Source organism: Pollicipes pollicipes, unplaced genomic scaffold (genome assembly GCF_011947565.3).
Source record: "Pollicipes pollicipes isolate AB1234 unplaced genomic scaffold, Ppol_2.1 Scaffold_7261;HRSCAF=8764_pilon_pilon_pilon, whole genome shotgun sequence".
Taxonomy (NCBI): Eukaryota; Metazoa; Arthropoda; class Thecostraca; order Pollicipedomorpha; family Pollicipedidae; genus Pollicipes; species Pollicipes pollicipes.
The window spans coordinates 44,935,496-44,956,349 of NW_023597054.1; the positions used below are offsets into that span (position 1 = coordinate 44,935,496).

The 20,854-nt window shown below is 47.4% G+C and overlaps 1 protein-coding gene across 2 annotated transcripts in view; it reads right to left on the reverse strand.

Annotated features, from left to right (window-relative positions):
* LOC119112306 (galanin receptor type 2) overlaps window positions 1-20,854 on the reverse strand; it is a 47,757-nt gene that overhangs the window by 20,091 nt on the left and 6,812 nt on the right. Inside the window, exons 2-6 of one of the 2 annotated variants that reach the window (XM_037236422.1) lie at window positions 19,089-19,274; window positions 18,479-18,602; window positions 12,577-12,794; window positions 1,883-2,045; window positions 1,372-1,550 (exon numbers count right to left, since the gene is read on the reverse strand). In XM_037236422.1, coding sequence (XP_037092317.1) covers window positions 1,372-1,550; window positions 1,883-2,045; window positions 12,577-12,794; window positions 18,479-18,602; window positions 19,089-19,274 — 870 coding nt within the window. Of the gene's footprint in view, window positions 1-1,371; window positions 1,551-1,882; window positions 2,049-12,576; window positions 12,795-18,478; window positions 18,603-19,088; window positions 19,275-20,854 lie in introns of both variants that reach the window. The other variant, XM_037236421.1, reaches the window with a different exon arrangement.

Below are 20,854 nucleotides of genomic sequence, written 5' to 3' on the forward strand. Positions count from 1 at the left end.
GACATATGACATAACAAAGTAAGGCAGTAACGAACTGAACTGTAACGGAGAGACGGAATTTCTTTCGTCTATTGCCGATTTCTAAACTGGAGTCCGTTACTCTGTTTCCTGTGATCCACCACCTCTGATCCATCTGTCATCGCGGGGCGTTGTGTGCAGCGCTCGACTCGGCACGGTGTTTGACGCCCGCAAGGTTCGAGTTCTTCCGCGGTGTTTGACGCCCGCAAGGTTCGAGTTCTTCCGCGGTGTCTGACGCCCGCAAGGTTCGAGTTCTTCCGCGGTGTTCGACGCCCGCAAGGTTCGAGTTCTTCCGCGGTGTCTGACGCCCGCAAGGTTCGAGTTCTTCCGCGGTGTTCGACGCCCGCAACATATGAGTTCCTGGTTCGCGGCGTGGCGGTCTGAACGCAATATCCTGCCGAAATGGTGATCCCGGAGATGCGGCTAATGACCGTGGCGACGGGCGGTGGGAGCGACATCCAGCGCACGGCAGCTGTCGGACGCGCACGAAGACCCAGACCGCGGCCGCCCGCCGCTGTTGCCACCTCACCGCACCGGTGGTGGCCGCGCCAGCCACCCGCAGCGGGTACGTGTACTGAGGCAGATCTGGCTGACGCTTCCGAAGTCCAGACAGATAGCAGGTCCATAGCTATGGACGAACATCAGCTATGTTGCTTACTTAATTTGCTCTGTGTTCACTGATCCGAGTCGAATGTTTTCTGTGCAAAGAAACGCATGTATCCTCCAATGCAATCAATAAGTGTTGTTGTTAATTAATTAATAAGTTAAGTAATAAGTGTAATATGTGTTGTTCTAATTCGAAAACTAATCGTAGAGCGATTTAAACTATACTTGAAGTAAAGATATGCGACAGCTCACGCCGGATCAAATACTTAACGTAGTTTTAACGTCCATGGAAATGCACGAGCCATCCTGCCACCAGCCCGGAAGCCTCAGTCGCGCTATGTCTTCCGGAGTGCCGTGCTCCGACGCCGCCAGATCGAACCGAGTGCCGACCTCGTGAGAGGTTGCCGCGATCCACTGCATCAAGATCAGAGGCTCCCGCAAAGTCAGCCGCTAGATGACGAGTTTTGGTGCGAAAGATTGCGCCGTGTCAAGCAGCTGCTGCACGTCATTTAGTCATGAACAAGCGGGTTCGGCGTATGACAGTCCGTCATCATGTCAGGCAGCTGTTGCACGTCATTTAGTCATGAACAGACGGGTTCGGCGTATGACAGCCCGTGAACAATATTTATGACAGTACAGCGTTGCGTCTGAGTAAGACTCAAGGCGACGGTTCAACACACCACCCATAGGTGACGGAATGCAGTCCAGTACGCACGAGTAAATTCAGGAGACCAGCTCATCACTCACGTGTAAATGACGGGGTTCATGCAGGAGTGCACAAAAGGCAGAAGGTAGAATGCGACCTTGAGCGAGTAGGTGCTGTTGGAGTAGAATGGTAGGCCGAGCACCATCATCAGGCGCATGATGAGGCGCGGGCCCCAGCAGAGCATGAATAACGCGATGATCAAGATCAGCATCTTGATCACCTGCCGGGAAAGTCCAAATTCAGGTCCAGCGCAGAAAAAAGTTGGTGACTCGAATTCGGCCATCCTTTAAAACGGTCATGCAAGGCGCACCAACTTCAACGATACACTAGCTTGTCCTTATGACTTACTTCTATTGCTACACTTACTGCCAATACCATTGCGATGAACGTACAATAGTTTCCGACACCAAAACATTCCGTGCTGAAGGCACTGATGCTCATGCTCCATCGGCCAGATTTGCAGCCATATTTGTACAAAAAATAGTGGTAATGATCATAGCACGGCCTGATTACGCATTCCAAAGCCGCCACCAGCAGGGATGGACCGCGTACCTGCTTGCGGGCGTTCTTGATGGTCTCGGGCGTGCGATGGTGCTGGAACAGGCAGCTGTGCACGGTGGTGGTGTCCGGACTGGCCGGCGTCAGGCTGTGCACGCCCGTGGCCAGCTGGAACGACGGCAGGCTCGGCGGCTCATGGCTGGCTGCCCGGCTCAGCCTGCTGGGCACCGCAACGTGTCATGTCAAACCGGGACACGTGCCAGGTTAGGCCACATCAGGTCAAGCCAGACCGGCAGCTTGTCAGGTCAGGTCAGATCAGGTGACGTGTCAAGTCGTTACATTATTGCGGGAGACGTATCAGGTCGTGCGTAGTTTTCGTTTTAGGTCAAGCTATGTTTCAGCCGGGGCCAAGGCCAGGTCAGGTCGAGCCCAGGTCACAACAGACCGCACGACGTCAGGTCAAGCTGGGACGCGTGACACGGTCGGCCAGGGGCGTGCTACACGAATCTGAGGGCCTTGCCAGATCAGGCAAGGTATGACAGGGCAGAACATACTGGCAGGTCAGATCGGATACACATGGTACATGAGTGAACCTTTTTTAGATCCAAGTAGGGAATAAGCTCTCATAGACAAACAATAGTAATATCTTTATTTGTCGTAGAAAAATCAGGAAAATGGAGATCTAGATGCCTAGAAATTTTGGCAACATGTCTTTATCGAAACGAGTACAAGTAATGTTATGTATACATATATATATATATATATATATATATATATATATATATATATATATATATATATATATATATATATAATTATGGGTGTATATTCATATATATGTTTTTATGTATATTTATGTATACGTATATAAATGTATATCTATATATGTATATAACTTACTTATATCCATGGTATTCCTTGCAGATGCACTTAACAACTTACGTATGGGATAAACTCTACGTAGTTCAGTTAGGTAGCTTAAATAAACCTTTCGAATGGCGCGCGCCTTGATATTCAATGTCATTTAATTAATCGAAACATTAGCTTTTTATGCAGTTTCGCCAAGGCCGTTCAGTGCCAAATTCACTTTCGTGCTAACTACAGAGTTATTTTTTTATATAGCTGGTATGGTACTAACTCGGCTAGCAAACGAGAGAAATATGCTTGTCGACTGAGGTTTAAATAGACTCCGGTATCGGCATCTAACCCAGCCCATGATTCACCTGTTTTAGATACACAAGGTAGCTATTATTAAAGATTTTCCGGGGCACCTTCTTGACCACGTCAAAAATTGAAAAAGGGAGCACCTGGAGTTTTGGAGGCGTTTCACTTTATCACACCTATCAGCTGACGGCAAAGTCCGCAAGGGTTGGGACTTGTCACTTCCGTTGAACTCCCGGGTCAAAGGTCATGCGCCAACACATTTAGTCTTATTTTCTTGCATTACCTATAGACAATTCTCATGACATTGATGGTGCTGTTGATGAGCGTGCTGCTTCGTAATTCCCTCAACAAAGATGTAAGACAAGTTTAGTGATGTGTGTTCAATGTTTAACCTAATGCTTGCAGCGTTCAATCTAATGCCACATTGGCTCAGCTTAGCTAAGTTAATCATTAGCTCACAATACACCCAGGCAACGTTCCTTGGCCTCTATCGAAAGTTTATGTCAGGATCACGCAAAACGACGTAGGCACCAAGGAGACAGATACAACTATGTGCTTTACAACACGCACGCTTTTTTCAAAATACTTCGTTTAACGACGATGTCATTCAGGATCTGAAATCACAAATGAATGCGAGAGCTTTAAGTGACCATTTTGCCTTCAGTGGAGCAGCTGGTCACCACTGGCTTCCGCATCGTATGATAACGGTCCTCCAGTAGAACGTCGCCCTCATCGGGGCCTCGGACCTGATGATCGCATCACACCATCCATCCTCGGGCCTGCTCCAGCGGTACCGGAAGATGGCCCGCTGGGCAGTGCGCGCATCACCGCTCAGCTCGCGCCGGAAGTGTAAAAGGACGACAGCACACGCTCAGTGACGTCCAACCCTCCGCGCTCGGCGGCCGCCGACGCTGTTTGCGGCCCGGCGCGTGCGACAGCGGGCCCTCATCAGCGACCGGCCGTGCTGTGTGCGGCCTAATGGTCGCCTATTTGGGGAGCGGCGTGGTTTTCCGCCTCGCTGGCACGATGGGGCTGCTCACTGTTGTCCTGATGCGACAGTGGAACGCCATGTCGGAGACGACAGTCGCAATGTCAAGCCGGCGGGCTATAGTACTCTGTCCGCCGACAGCAGTGCCGAGTTGCTGGACCGTAATTGGTTGTCTGTGCTGCATTGTCTATCGGCGCACTGCCCTGTCTGATATCATTGAGTTACGTGTCTTGTGGATACGCACCAAGTCCTCCGATGGACTGCAGCTTTTGTGTTTTAAAGCGACACATGTGGTGACCTGCAATGATCCGCGCTGTCTGTTAGCCACCGGTAATTCTCTGCGAGACGCACAGCATGCCATTTCTGACTACTGCTACGCCCTTCGGCGACGACTGGACAACCCGCACAGGCTTGGTATCGATCCTAGGACAACGCTGGCTCGTTTACTTTGTGCTGCCATGTCTGTGCCCCTTGGGCGCAGAAAGCCCATGTAAATGGATACCATACAGACGCTGGGAAACTTTAGATTTTGATGACATGTTTTCAAGGGAGTATCCCGCCTTTGGTGCATATTTCAAAAGGATGCTCCTATGAAACATCACGACTAGATGCGTTTAATAATAGCACTGGCTAATGCCACTGCAGCGCCGTCATGACGTAGTAAGGATATCAATTTTAATAGTTTTGAGTCCAAATGAATCATGTGGTACTCCCACTCCGAAAGTTAAAGTATGCCTCGAGAATAGCCACTGTGGTTAACACCATAGGGCAGAAATCAAAGCCCTATTATAGCGTTTTCGTTGAATTGGTGAAATAAAGCTTCACTTTATGTGCATTACAGTTGCATATTTTTATATCGTTAATGCAAGTTTTGTTTTACACAAGGGCAAATGTACATTTAATCAGCAGTTTCTTGTGCGTTTATTTGATCACTTGGATTTGATCCCTCGTTGCTTTCGGTAAGTCATAACTAAACTCTCATATAGTCATATATATCACTTTAAGCTAGTCAACGTTTCAAGGGCATTCGTTCCTCATTCTCAAAGCAATGTAAGACGGTCAGACGGAAAACATTCGAATGTGGCAAAATACGAGGCATGCCCTACGAGACATGATCGTTGGTGAACCATCAGTTAACAGATTATGCATCCGAATATTTAGTCAAATTACAAAACACGTTGGAAAAGGCAAGGCATTTTAAATGTATTACCTTCATTGTGGTATTCAGGGAGTCCAAAGAAATGTCTCCCACAGGAGCGTCTACGTCAAATTGAGATGAATTCTGCTTTTTTTAATAATTTTCTTTAGAAAGCTGCCATTACTGGCAAAATCGTGCGTGTCTGATCCAGCAATAAGTAAAAGAATAAAGGAGCTAAAATACTCCGTTAAATCTTTAAATATTTCTCCGCCACTCGACTCGTGCGTGGTGCTGGCACCCGCAGCACGTGAGCTCAGGACAAATTGTACAGACCGTTGCAGTTTTGTGGCTCAAATTTTTTTAACCTAGTGCATTTGGTCATCGAGATACATGTATTTGTGTTTTAGGTTGAAGACCAACCAGGTCATGGGGTCAAGCTTTTGGGAACTAGCGAATGCAACTCATTGCAACACTTTGAACAAAACAATATTGAGGCATACAGCGCATGCGAAGCAACAGCCCGTGGCCAAAACCAAAAGAACCGAAAAAAATACAATACGCATTTGTGTGGTCCTGGGGCTGAAAAGTTTACCTCATGACTTCATGACCTTTGCATGTGCGATTTCGTGATCTTTTTAGGTCCGATGTTAAACGAAGTCACCCCACTTGTCTGTCTTAACCTAACGTTTCTATCTTAGCGTAACATTTCCGTCTAAACTTAAGGTTTTTGTCTAAACCTAAGGTTTCTGTCTAACAAAACGTTTATGTCTGCATGGAAGTGTGGCACATTTGTGTGGGGTTATGAACTGAAATAGTCAGTTTGAAGACCTTTCGGTGCCGTTCGCTATCCTGCCTTCTGAAGGCCTAAGCCCCTGTCAGTTTCTAAGCGACACGCCCGCGAAAATAGGGAAAGTTATATGGCGAAAGTATTTCGAAGTCACTGTGGCACTCATTACGTCATAATTGCGTCATCCAAATCCTGACATTCCATAAGTCAGGCAGCGATCAGGGCTTAAAAAATACATTGCCTGGGCGTTCACATCTGAAGCTCGTGAACTCGATTCCCAGACATAACAGCCGTCGAATGGCTCTCAATCGATGTTGCGCAATCACGATGATGTAATCCAACCATGAGGCATTGACAAGCACATTTACCAAACAGAGAATTGAGCTGTCCAGAGCATTCTTTTGACTTAAAAAATTATACTTACAGTTATAAGTGAGCTTTTCCATCATATCTGATGCTTGCGCCAATATCCTCAAATGTGAAACATTTGCTTTAACTTAACGGCAGCAAGTCTGTAATGTAGGCTAGCACCTCCGATTATCAAATTATGTTTTTGGGAGAGGGAACAGGTCGGTGACCTTTGCTTTGCATGACCTCATGACCTTTATGACCTTGTGAAAGCAGTTCTTCCACCGTATCATGCCTGGTGAGCATATCCAACATTGCCAATATATATATATATATATATATATATATATATATATATATATATATATATATAGTTGGGTCGATATTTCGGCAACGTGCCGATATCGAAACAATAGCAGAAGTCACTTCTGCTATTGTCTCGATAAAGGCATATTGCCGAAATATCAACCCAACTATATCTTCATTCCGCCTGGTTTTTATCCGAGGAATGGGGCTAATAATATTGTGTTATCTATGTGAATAATGTTCCTCGCCAAGGCACTGAACAACTTACGGAAGTTGTGACCTGTAGTCTGTGACATGGAAGACCCGGCTTCATCTAGAATTCAGGCAACACCAAACCAATGCACTTCGCTTCCTTGCTGCGGGGCAATTGGTCGACAAAATTATATAGCTTATGGTGCGTAAATTTTCACATACAGATGAGCTGTCATTCGACTGGCTTATTAATCATGGCGCCCAAGTGTAAACTACTCGCAGGTTTCCGTTGCCAAATTTTGGGTCGGAGTTTTTCATCGCATGTTTTATGATTGCCTTTGGCAACGTCATGCGCGTGATTCTTCGCTGCCGACAATCCCAGTCTAAACGGAGAGCAGTGTGCGGTACCTGGCTCCATCGCTGGCGAGGGAGGCATGAAATGCCTAGCTACGTCGACAACCTCCGCCCGATTTAGCAGTCACTGAGAGGGCGCAGCAGAAAATGTGAAAAATTGAAAGTTGACGGAAAATTGAGATAACAACCTTAATTCACTGTTATTGCCGTGCTAGAGAGCGAGACTGGGTCTGCTTACGGAAGAAATTGGCCACGCCAGCCTGACTTCTGAAAGGCAGCGGTTGTTTATAATAGGGGATGCCAGGAGACATTATCGTCATCCGTTTTGGTCAGAGAACTGTGAACAGAATATGTTTCGAGTGTATGACCTCTTCTGGAAACCACCCCAGTCCATAAAAGTGGGTCGGATGCACGCCATGCATTGCTAATAAACGGATGTAGCTGACATATCCAGTCATGAATGCAATGTCTCGTATTTGCTCGAATTTATAGCTCCTGCATTATTATCCATATATTCAGTGATATGTATCTGAAGTTCCTTTTTCTACAACCTCCGGACATGGGATTGCTCTGGTCCAAGGCTATCTAGCGAGTTAGAACCGTCAGGTCGGAAAAAGTGGCAACATTGAGCTTGCCTGAGAAAAGACGTAATTTGGAAGCAAAGCCTGCATGACGTCAAGTACACCATATTTGATGACGTCAGTGGCACGGAAGCTACTCAGTTAGCCAGCTGACTGCTACACAATCCATTAGTTTGAATAGTATGCTTTGGTGGCGTGCGGGTGGCGGTTCCCGGTTGGACTGAGAAAAAATCATCCGTCATTTCGCTATTCGCACACATTTCTGGAATGAACACTGAATCCTGGAACAGTTTGGCCTCACCAGAATGTACAATTTTTGCATGCATGATGATATAGCACGGGGTTATGTGTCGTGCGGCGTTTGTGATGTATTGCATTCCAGGATCAGGCTTGTCCAAGACTGGCTTGTCGTTAAATAGCCCCTTTGTGCCTGGTGGCGGAGTTGAACAGCTAAACTTGCAAAATCTGCTCTGTCTATAGGTATGGTTATATGATCATTTGCAATATTGATTTGTAATAGCTCCCACTCTTGTATCACAGTGAGGTATGTACAGTGCAACCACATGACGTGGGCCGTATGATGCTACAGTCAACAGTGTTTTGTACTTTAGGATCTGCACACATATGCATAATAAGATATTCACAGGTCGAACATTTTCAATGCTACCAATCGTTCAAAGCAAACTGCACAGGAGATCTCTCGTACAAGGCGTAGTAATGGCAACTGATCGCAACCCACTGTTATGAAACGCCTAGCAACCGCGATACGCGATGCGCTACACACGCCGCATGACGTTTAGCCCCTATTTATGTATACGCCACGAAAAATATAAAATTATGATCAGGCTAAACTGTTCCGACATTCCATCTCCCTTCCATAATTGTGTTCGCATGACAAAACCGTTGACCATTCATTCAGAGTCCAACCGGGAAGCGCCAGCCGCACGCCACCAAAACATACTCACCATTCAAGCTAATCGGTTGTGTAGCGGTCAGCTGGCTAATTGGGAGGCTTCCATGCCACTGATGTTATAAAATATGGTATATATGACGTCATGCATGCCTTGTGTCCAGGCCACCTCTTTTCCCATGAAGCTCGATGTTGCCACTTTTTGATAGTGTTTAACGATACATATGACACACCCCCCGCTCTGGCCCTAATATGTATGTCTGGTTTTGTGCGAATGTGCGCTATGCTTATGACGATGACTTACTTGATTTCACAGCTAACTTGCATTTAAAACAAATTTTCCACGTTTGAAGATATTGAGGCAAGCATCAGGTATGGTGAAACAAGCTCACTTCTAGTTATTAAGATACTTTGAAGTGGAAAAGACTACCCCAGACGGCACAATGTTCTGTTCGGTAAAGATGCTTCTCAATGCGTCATGGTTTGATTACGTCATCATACCTTGCATCACATTGATTGAGAGCCTATTGACGACAGCTATACCTGGAAATAGCTCTCACGAACGCCAGATATTAACGCTTCGACAATCAGATTTTTCTTGGTCTTGATCACCGCATGGCTTATGGAGTGGCAGGATTCGAATGGCGTTATTATGACGTCACGAATGCCGAGGTGACTTTGAAAAACGCTCTCCGATACATCTTTCCCCATTTTCGCTGGCGTGTAGCTCAGAAACTAGGGGGGGGGGGGGCTTAGGTCTTAAGAATGGAAGGATAGTGAACAGCACCAAAAGGTCTTCAAGATGGCTATTTCAATTCAAAACTCCATATAAATGTGGAACACTCCGTTTAATGTGTGACTAATTGCCAAGTTTACCGGAAGCGAAGCGGCTTGAACTGGGTTACGAAACACTTTTTTAAGGGAGGAAATCCTGAGAAGGACCCAATACACATACATCCTATCAATTCGACTTTCACCACCGGTATCAGAGCACATACGCAAAAGGCGTCCGTGTAACTGAGAATATGTTTATAGTGGGCTTTACCGCACTATGGGATACGGAATATCTTATTTATTTTGCAGGACACTAAAATATCGGTTGTTGTGATAAACAAATTTCAACGTCTACCATGACCTGGCGAAGGGTGTGGATGATGCGGTGTTAAGAACATACGTAATGAATAGTTGCGATAATATATCAATTTTGAACGCGACGCCTCAAGCCGTTTGGCGGTGACCTCCGATACACCTGATGAAGAGGAGCATAAATCCCCTCTCTCGGAATGGAGTAAATCACGAACAAAATTCCGATCGCGCACTGCTATCAATATTAATGGTGTGCTATGCAACGGTTTGTGCGATGACTTATGTGCATCACAATTTTTGGAAAGGTTTCCAGACACAGACAGTTAATCGAGGAGATAATGCAAGCATTCTAGGGAGCTGCCGTCCATCAGCAACAGCAGAGATTCTGGCATTATCGCAGAAATATCCTCGTTCGTGGGAACTATCCAGGAGGATGGCTGAGAGAAACGAGAACGAAATATTTGCGCTCGATCTTCCACGGGTGCTGATGGTTAAATCGAGAGAATATTGAAGTGAATCCAGAACACGGTTGTGCGTGGTTTGATACATATTAGCTTTGGCCACAACAGTATTTATACTTTTGCACCTATACCATACAAAGAGCACATCGTCCATCTTACCAGTCAAAGGCCGCGACTTACGCACCCGTCGCTCAGACTGGCTATGTTGCAGCTCTATGCGGCACAACAATGTTTGAGCTTTATGACATGTTTTCGTATATTTGGCGTCGAATGCGTAAACGAAGCACTGCATCGAGTTCAGCACGACGGGACCTCTCAAATGATTTCCATATCAGAATGGTTTGACGTAACGTTCTCATGCATCTGAAATCTGAAAGCTTTTGTCATTGTCTGACCTTGCATTATGACGGTTAAGGTCGAAATAAGGAAAAACATAGGCAAATTTCAAAACGTATGCAAACATGCTCAGCACCCAAGGAGAAGCCATGTGGTGGAAGAACACTTTCAACAACTTCTGGTGTCATATATTGCATGGGGCATTGCCATGATATCTATCTGGCGCCGAAACAGCGCATGTTGATCTCGGAAATGCTATATAACATCATAGGTTCTGCTTTTGATACACAAAATTAAGAAATATCTACTTTTTGTCTACGATATATTTGCACATACACGCAATACACTTTGTTTTTGGACCTCAAAAGCACAGGAATTTAGTGACTTAAATATTGGCCTGACATACATAAACTCATTTATTGATCAATCAGCTTATTGGTTTTTTTGCAACACGGCTTCGCTGGGTTTCTGGCTTTCGTGCTCTCTTTACTCGCAGTTCTGTAGTGAAACGCATCCACTGACCTCGAAAAGATCATGACCTCCGCAGTCTGACTTCCGTGACACAACAACCCTGGCCCTGATCGGAGATCGATGTGCCCCCCCCCCCCCCCCCCGCCTTGAGCTTTTATGAAGATACCACTCCGGCTTGTCGTACCATTGCGCCCGAATTTTAGGAAACCTCTGGAGCCTTCATTGCACATGTTTTGACACCAAAAACGTATTTCTATCATTTCTGGGATTGTGAGAAGGGTCATTTTTTATAGCACTGCATAGTGATCCATGGCCAACGGAAATCGAGCACATAAGTCCCACGGCCGGCGGAAATCGAGCACACTAGTCAAACATCAGCCTTCCTGCAAGTGTTGCAATTTATTGTAGAGCAATGTGGATTGGAGGCGTCCCTGATTACCTATCAATCTGAAGTCCATGTCACCACTTAGAGCGAAAAGCGCCTCATGGGTTTAAATTACTCGATGTGCTCGACTTTTCGCAAACAGAGGGATAGGCATGCGCTATTACCATGAGTGTGCGCCATACCTATATCCGTAACAAGTCTTACACAGTTCCACATTCATCAGGCTCTAGACTTGAAAGTGGTAGCTCAACCAGCGTAAGGAGACTACTTTACCACATCTCTATGACTAAGGTAAGAAATGCGTAGCAGAAAATTCACTGGAGCCTCAGTTAAGCGATATTTCTTAGCGACGATATTTCTCAACGATATTTCTTAACGATATTTCTCTGCTACGCAATTTGTTTTCTACTGAAACGGCAACCGTGAGGTCTATGGCACAATAAGCGTCAGGCAAGTTAACAGGATATAGCTTAAACACTCACTGCACGCACCACATTCCCATGCTGAACTACAAACCAAATTGTTAATAACGGAATCAAAAACCGTTACAAAAAAGTTTGTGCCGACATTTACGAGCAGTTCTGTTTGAAATGATCAGACACTGAAGACGGCGTTCGATCTCAGGGACGCCTCATACCCCAACAACCCCACACGAGGATAGAAGGGAGATGTACTAGAAGTGGAAGGTGACAGTTGTCATCATGTGCAAAGTCCTTTCAGTGTGACTCTGGGCCAAAACGTTGCACCTCGAAACCAACCCAAAGTCTTAGTGTTGGTCGTAGTATTCTTGTCTGAGAAATCAAAACGTGACTAAGTCCTCGACGATGAAAGGGTTGTACACCGCGCTGACGCTTCACATCAACCAGCCGTCTTCACTTGGATTCCGTTGTTCCATATAGCATTTCTGGCTCATGGAAAGGCTCCAGCTACACGAGAAAACCTCGTCAAGAACAATACCCATCAGCATGCATGCAAAGCTTAAAACATCAACGGCGACTTTCCTGTGAAGCGCAAGACAATAACCGAAAAACGGCACGTGAGATTATCTCGGCTGTTGAAAAATACCTAGAGGCGGCGTCGCCGGCTTGTGCCGGCTTGCAGCGAGTAGGGGATAAGTGGGCAGTGAGGAAAATTGGAAAGCCGTCGTGTCGGCCGACACCAGGTGCAGTCAGCGGCCGCGGTGCCCGAGAGGGGAATGGCGCTGGGGTCGCCGGGACGCCAGTGAACCGACCGTCGCTCACCTGTAGCTGGTGGTGAGTTCCGAGATGGTCTTGGTGGACGTCCACAGCACGCGGATGACGCAGGTGTAAAAGAAGGACATGAGGATCAGCGGGATGACGAAGGTGATGACGAGCTGGTAAACGGCCAACAGCAGGTGTAGGTTGCCGGAGGTCACGTCGTCACATTTGTACAGGGTGAGTGACGTCTCGTTGTTGTAGTACGTGTACGGGTAGCTCCTCTGTGAACAAGGCGACGACGTCTCACCTTGCGCGCCCATGGGTCGCACGCATGCAGCAGAATACATCTGAGCATCGTCGCCGCGGCATGGCGACAAGGTTTTGTCTTCTGGGCAGCTACATTACATCCCCATAATATTAACACAGATGGACGCGTTCCAGATGTCACGAATACTAATTTGAGCTTACGGAGCTTTCAGCGAGCCTCAGCTTTGAGTGCTTGGCTGTGGCCGCGTCTCCAACAGTACTGCATGGCCACTCTATCCAAACCTCGGCATAGATTCGCGTTTCCCACGGGGACCCAGTCACTCCACCGATAAAACGAAGCCGGCGTCTGGGAACGAGCACGTGTTTGTCGCTTCAACGCGCCCCGACGACCTTCGGAGCCGGCTGTAATGCATGTTTAATGGCGGGATAAGCTGCCGGAAACATTGCTGAACGGCAAGTGTCACGGTGAACACCATCGATTTCGACTGGCTGAAGCTCGAGGCCCGTCACCATCAACCTACAGACCGACAGGCAAAACTAAATCGGTCAAGTCGAAATCCAAACGATTGGCACTCGTTTTCAAGGAGACGCAAAAGAAAATGTCTGATCATTGAGACGCATGTGGAGTTCAAGGTGTCATGCGACGTTTACAACCTGAGCAATTTGGCTTCCCCATGGCCTCTAAGAAAGCGGTTCTTATCTTCCAGGTGCGGAGAGCATTGCGGGTATCATCACAATCATGTGAGTGTGGCCTAACTAAAATGTCCCTGTTTACCAATGACGATGGCTAACCAGAGCACAGGGAGGTCTGCTGCTTGTGCCACGCGCGCATGATTTCACGCTACACCAGGGTTGCGTAAAAATTGTGAAAGGGCTAAGCAAACAAATTAGGTCTTTGCGAAACTCCCTTTTACAAACGACTAGCTGCGCAAACAAGTTCATGCCGCCATGCGATTGAGTGGTACGCGCTGCCTCAAGGCAGCGTGGACTGGTAGTCATGGTTTATATTCCATGCTAGCACGATCAGTGATAGAGACCCCAATGTGTCCAGCTGAGGGTAAGACTTCTCATGCATGTGTGGCTGGACTGAAACATAAATGCACGCGGAAGAACGCAGCATGCAAGACATCTTTCAACCTTTGCGACCTGGGTCCACGGATATTTAATGTAGTAGGAACAAAGCGTGGCATTCGTGATCGGTTTAATCAGTATCTTGCAGACGGATGTTTACGGAAAGCGTAGGCACCGCTAGGAGAGCACATGGCATATATAAACGCAGCAATGGGGCATAGCGTAACAAATGCCAACTTTAAATATACATTTTAGGAACGATTAAGGCAATGTGGACCCCAAGATTTGAGATCCACTGCTCATTCCGAATATTTGCCTTGAGCTGAACACATGGACTTCATCATGGGACCAGGCTTGAATATTGTTGGGTTATGCATTTTCCTCAGGTCCAGGCAATGCTCATGTTGGGTGATGATCGCGGTAAGAAATGTTTGTGTCTAACACTTTGTGCCAGACATTATGAACTTCCAGCTTAGCCATTCGTGTGTGTTTTTTGTAGTTTTTAACGTCTTACTGTATTTGGAGAATTTGGAGTCCGGATGCCTTGTTTATTTTTGAAGGGCAATATTTTGCTGAACTTCTCCGAACCCTTTCACTCTCTAGGATGACTACAGCTCGAAATGTTGAGTACCGTCAATGTAATCGTTTATTAGCTCCACGACGTCGTTTAACCAACATATACTGATATATTGAAGGTCATTAACTATAGCATGGAAGCTTTGAACTCAAAATGCCGAGAAACCATGGGCTGAAGGCTTGTCTCTCTTACACCAGAATTGAGACGCAACCCGGCTAGTCCAGCAGATACCTATTGAATTTGTTTTCCAAAAAACCTTTTTGTACATTTCAGACATCACATAAGTTGTTTCATCTCCGTTGCGTCCGAAGTTCTGGTCAATCAATCCCTGGAACTTCTGGTTCAATAGACATATACGTACTCAGCGCTCAGCGCTGTCGCTAAAGAAGGCTTTGCGAAGACTTCCGTTCGCTAATGCACGGGACTAGCAATACCGCGAACTTCGCATGCAGCAACGACCTCGCCCGGTACGCAATGTCAAACAATTATTCAGCGCCCGGTAAACTGTCTCGGTGAAGTTTTCTCAAATCACCACTGGCTGCCAGCGGCAGGCGGGGCGGCGGCCTCTGGCGCGGACACGATTGTGCCCTCGTGTCCAGCCTCTAGCCGGCGAGGCGCCTGGGCCTGACGCGCGCCAGCTGCGTCCCGACAATGAGTTCGCCGGCAAATCGTGCAGCATGTGTCGGCTCCTGAACCGGCGCCTGACGTGATTCCGTGAACGTTGCCCGCCAGGCACCGACAGTCGGCGGAGATCCGAGGCGGCTTTGCATCGGCGCACGTGGCCGTGTCAGGCTCCCGGACAGGCGGTATGAGCGCCGAGCAATTACAGCAGGCATGCTATAATGTCACACAGTGCAAAAACTGCTCACCGGCCTCAATGTAGCCAACCAGCAAGCTAGCCCGCCTTCACTGCTTGTGTGATAGTAACCGAGGCGCACTGGTGGCACGTACATCGCCAGTACCCTTACTTACAGACGTATATGTGTATACATGTATATATATATATGCACATATATATATATACATATATATATATATATATATATATATATATATATACAGATCATATTGCCGTATGGAGTCGGCATAATTTATCTAAGACTTCGTACTGGGAAAAAACGTGCGCATTTGTGTAATTTGATGAACAATTTATGAACAAAATGATGATCATGAAATTTATGAATTTAATGAACAAAATGATCACGCCATACTTGGGATGGTGCAAAGCTTGATGCTCGTATGCTTTACTGAAGTAGCAGCCATATATGTACAACTATTTAATTGAGCAGTGAGGTCATCTACTCTGCGACATAGCACAGACAAGGCAAAGTGAAGTGGGTTTCTGAATCCTCTGCATTTACGCTGACCTGTCAGTGTATTTTGATCTGTTGGTAACACCCTAGAACACGCAGCGCAGGAAACGACAAGTGGAATACCATCGATTAAACTTAAAGTGGAATCGTGACGTGACCTTGATTAGTTTCGATCCTTCTCTCTTGATAGTTTTTGTTGGGTGCTCATGGAACGGTAAGGGAAGCGTGAGGCCGCTGTGTCCGTTCGTTCCAAACTTTTTTCGGGAGTAAAGAAGTGTTAGCGAAAAAACCACGAGACGCTTGTAGGTTGAGCTCCCATTTTGCTGCACGCCAGCTTTTCGCTAGAGGAGTAACTGCCAGCACGAATACGACATGTAATGAACCATCTCTTTCGTGAAGGGACGAAATCAATGAATGTCCCTGTGAATAGTAATATCTCGGTTGTAAAAAGGCGTCGTTCTGGCTATTCCGCCTCCACAGGGGCTTCCAATCTATTTCTGACTTCATTAACATTTGCAACATCTGCCAATCAATGGAGTTTGAGCGCAAAACGCTGCACGCCATATACAAGTGGGTTATATAAACATTCTTCAAAATTGCATGCGCTACCTTACGGTGCGTCATGCTTCTCTAGCTCTACCCTGTTCTGAAATAGCGGGGGAAAGAAGCGGTTGTCTTCTTCCGTCAAAACTGAGGTCACTTGCAGTCGTTGTCTGTGCGAGGGAAATGAAATAAAGAGTTCCACCTTCATGTTGTTCGACATCACCACATCATTCATGGCTTATGACTAATCGTTTGACACGGTTAGCCCAATGGTTGCGAAAATGCCCCAGACGGCCACGTGTTCAGATAGTGGGCCATGGTGACCCGACCGGCCGCTGGCTGGGACAGCGCGCCTGATAACACTGACGGGCGACGAAGGTGCCACCCACGCCCGCCGCCTCAGTATGCATTCGCGGTGGAGCTCTTAATCGCACGACGCCCGCAGGGGCGCTGTTCGCCATGCGATGGAGCCCACAGCGCGAGGCTTTCGCCGAGCGAGGGCGTACCAGCCGCCCTTAATGGCGACCACGACCACTTTGGTGAAATCTCTTTGCGCAGGAGCCGGCTTATCCTTTTCCCTTGAGTGTCGTCCCTCCGGGCTCGGAGCGGTCTGAGCTCTTGGCCGCTGAAGACCGGGCGACGCAAATCTAAAGCGCAATTGCCAGAAAATGGCGCTTCGACAGAGTATAATGGCGTGATACAAGCATAGACCGGATTCGAGATGACAGCCAAAATATGTCGACAGTAGATGACAGTCGCACATACGATCTTTGCAGGTACCTGCCGCGCGTGTCGTGCTACCGCACACAAATTTTCAGCAGACCTCCGAGGCATTTGTTGTGCGTGTTTAAATAAAAAAGCATGCCTATCTTTTCTGGTTTTTGGGTAGACACATTTTTTTAGGAACACTGCATGACAAATCTTTGGCCGGTGTGGGCGAAAGGGCAGAGTTACCCTCTATTTGGATCGATTACGGTAATTGTGGTTTTACTATTTTAGGCAGCCTTTTCCACATGATAGTAGTAATATAGAACACTCTCGTGAAGCGGCATTTGAATCTGTATTTGGTGGCGCCTGTCGACGTTCTACGCCCAATTTATGATCCTGCACGACGCCGCAGCTGAGCGGCGTTTGACAGCTGTAGAATCCGTTCACCATTCTCGGCAGATATGACATTCTTACATTCACGGAACCCTTACATCACACGTGATGTAAAATACCAGAAAATGTTCAAAAAACAGCACAAGAAACATGACAGAGTGCTGTTCAATGTTGGTACATTGAATAGCTTCGTTAATCTATGCTTGATAAATTTTGAGTGCGTTTTTCAGGGGAAGATTATCATCTGACTTCGCATAATGCGGCCAATTATCGGACAAAAGGCACACAAATATGTGACTAGTCGCGAGATTTTTCTCAGACTCATCCAGTCATTTCTTATGAGGATCTATCGTTTGTTATTTAAAAATGGCACGGGGTCACGAACCTTGTCAGTTATCGTTGTGAAAAACAGAGAATCGGGGTGAATGTTGAACGCGTCAGCTCGGTCTATTTAAAGACACTCTTTGTCGAACAAACATCTTCGAACCTCCCCTACGAGTGAAAAAGGCCAGAGGCTTATCGGAGTAACGAACAGTGGAGGCCTTGTCGACTCCCTAACACCTGTGAGGTTCCTGTGCCGAACACCCACTATCCTCGGGGCAGCTTAAAACTCAGAAACGATTTGGGTGGAATTATTGGATAGACAAAAACGATTTCTGCTGATAAAGGCCAAATGAGAACAATTCCAGCCACTAAGCCATCATATTGATCGGTGACGCGCAGCTCCTTGGCTAGTGTCTGTGGCTGTGATGATTGTAATGAGACTAGATAAACACACGAAAATGTACAATGTACGAATTAAGTCTCCGACATTTAACGTCCTGATTTTCTCGCTTGTTATGCAGGCCACGCAACTATATCCCGATATTTCGAGAGGCGTGTCCTTCATTAAGGCTCTAAAAGGTAATCAAGTGAACAATAATGATATAAAAATGCCTGTAAACTGGGTATCCAGGCAAGCTTCTGTCCGAAGGTGACGCTTTATCAGTTGTTTCTGAGCAGATCTCGATAAAGAACCTTGCAGGCATAAGCCTCCCAGTTCCCACCATGCCAGATCTCTGAGTCTCAGGTCAGCCGCCGTCGCCGCACTCACCCTTGAGAAGAGCACGGGAACGGTGAGGAGCAGCGACAGCACCCAGACGACGACCAGCGCCTTCCGGCAGTTCCGCAGGGTGCACAGCGACCGGGACCGCATCGGGTACACGACCACCAGGTACCTGGCGGAGGGGTGACGTCAGCGACCGGGACCACATCGGGTACACGACCACCAGGTACCTGGCGGAGGGGTGACGTCAGCGACCGGGACCATATCGGGTACACGACCACCAGGTACCTGGCGGAGGGGTGACGTCACATTCCGCGGGTCTGGCGTGACGCTGAGGCAGACTGGCACAGCAGGGCTGGTGCACAAGGCCCGGTGAAGGAGGGCTGGTGCACGCCCAAGATCACCTGGACGATACAAGGGGACGCGCAATGCATCCACCGATATGCTACGAATGTGCAATATAGCAATTGCAGTAATGGTCCTTGCTCACAATGCAGTTGCCTGACATTGCCATGCTGATACAAATCTGAGATTAACAGGTGCATTGGCCACACGACATTTCTAGGGTGTCCTTACCAGTGTTCCTGCGAATACATTCCTCGCAGAACAGTTGGCCCTCTCTTGCAAAGCCCAGTCAGCGGTCTTCCCCCGTTCTCACCTCTCGAAGCTGACGGCGGTGAGGTTGAGGACGGAGGCGACCAGAGAGAGCATCTCGACATAGGAGGCCAGCCGGCAAACGGTGCCCTCGCCTCCCCACGTCACCAGGAAGTACTCGGCCGTATTGAGCGGCACGCAGAGCAGCAGCAGCAGCAGGTCAGCCACCGCCAGCGAGATCAGGAACGCGCTGCAATCGGAACAGAGTCGGGTCCGCATCACGCTGTAACCGGGACCGGGTCAGGTCAGCGACGATTTTCAACGAAGACCATGTCGTGTCACAAACACTCTGGTCTGGCATAGACTATCTCATCGGCTCAGGAGTATGCTGTCAGGCCAAGATTGCCCTAGTCACTTATTGTCAGGCTAAAACTCATAATTCAGGCCTTCCCTGCTTTCGTATCAAGTATCACTCTGAACAGGTCAGAAGCGCAATGAAACGGAGCAAATTTTGTCATAAACACACTGACGAGGTGAGGAAAGTGTTGCCGATGGAGGTCAGAATGAGGATGAGGAACCGGATTAGACGAGGAACGCTAGTGAAACGTACGACCTGCCGAACGGACATCCGGTGACAGCTGGCAGGTTGGATCATGGAATCTATCTGTGTAGTAGGAACACAAACACCGCAACACCAATTCGGCCCGCGGCAAATAATGACATTTAAAGGTCAGTTACGAACAGCGAATCCACAGACCCACCTCGCTCAGATTGGGTGCCTGGCAACAATATTATTTGACAAAGTCAATTGCCGAGTCAGGGCCAAAGCTTCAAAGCTATAAGCGTCAGATCTGCAAGGACTTGGTGTTTTCAGTCTATGCGCACTCGCCTGGATTTGTGAAAAAATGGAACCAAGAGTGCAGGGGAGCCTTGCATCTACCCATTTGCTCTATGTGAGCACCCACAACACGAACAGAATTTGTAACACAGTTGAATGTGGCGTTCCATATGAGTATTCAACACATCTATGACACGCTACCCAAGCCTCTATATCGCGGCTGGACGAACCCACCTCGGCGCCAACAGTGACAGACCAAGTCTATGAGTACCTCACGGCGCCAGACTCCCGTGGATCGTGGCGTGGACTTCACCAGATATCCGACGACTTGCGTTGTGTGGCGATCAGAGCCAACCGCTTTCCCGCTCCAATTAATGAGCTAACGTTAAAGTTGGCTGGCATATCCCCATTTCTTATTAGATAGTGGCCAAGAAAAACCAAACCCAAGCGGCCAACAAACATCATACATAGTTCGTCAGTCTTGAGGCAAGATAGCTTGTTTTTAAACCCTACTCCCGAAATACTCGAAATACCCGAGAGAGAGAGAGAGAGAGAGAGAGAGAGAGAGAGAGAGAGAGAAGAGGAAGAGAGAGAGAGAGAGGAGATAGGATAGAGAAGAGAGAGAGATAGAGAGAGAGAGAGAGAGAGAGAGAGAGAGAGAGAGAGAGAGAGAGAGAAGAGAGAGAGAGAGAGAGAAAGAGAGGACGAGAGAGAGAGAGGGAGGAGAGAGGAAAGAAAGAAGAGAGGGAGAGAGGGATAGAGAGTAATGCAATATATATATAGATATATATATATATATATATATATATAATATCTATATATATATATATATAGATACCTCGAGAGGCGCCCTTAATCCATCATGAGCAGGAGGCGCCTCCTAACAATCCATCCATTAGCATCGGAGGCGCTCTCTAACACCCATCCATGTATCGGGAGGCGGCTCTTCAACATCCAGCCATGCATCGGGAGGCGCTCTCTAACATCCATCC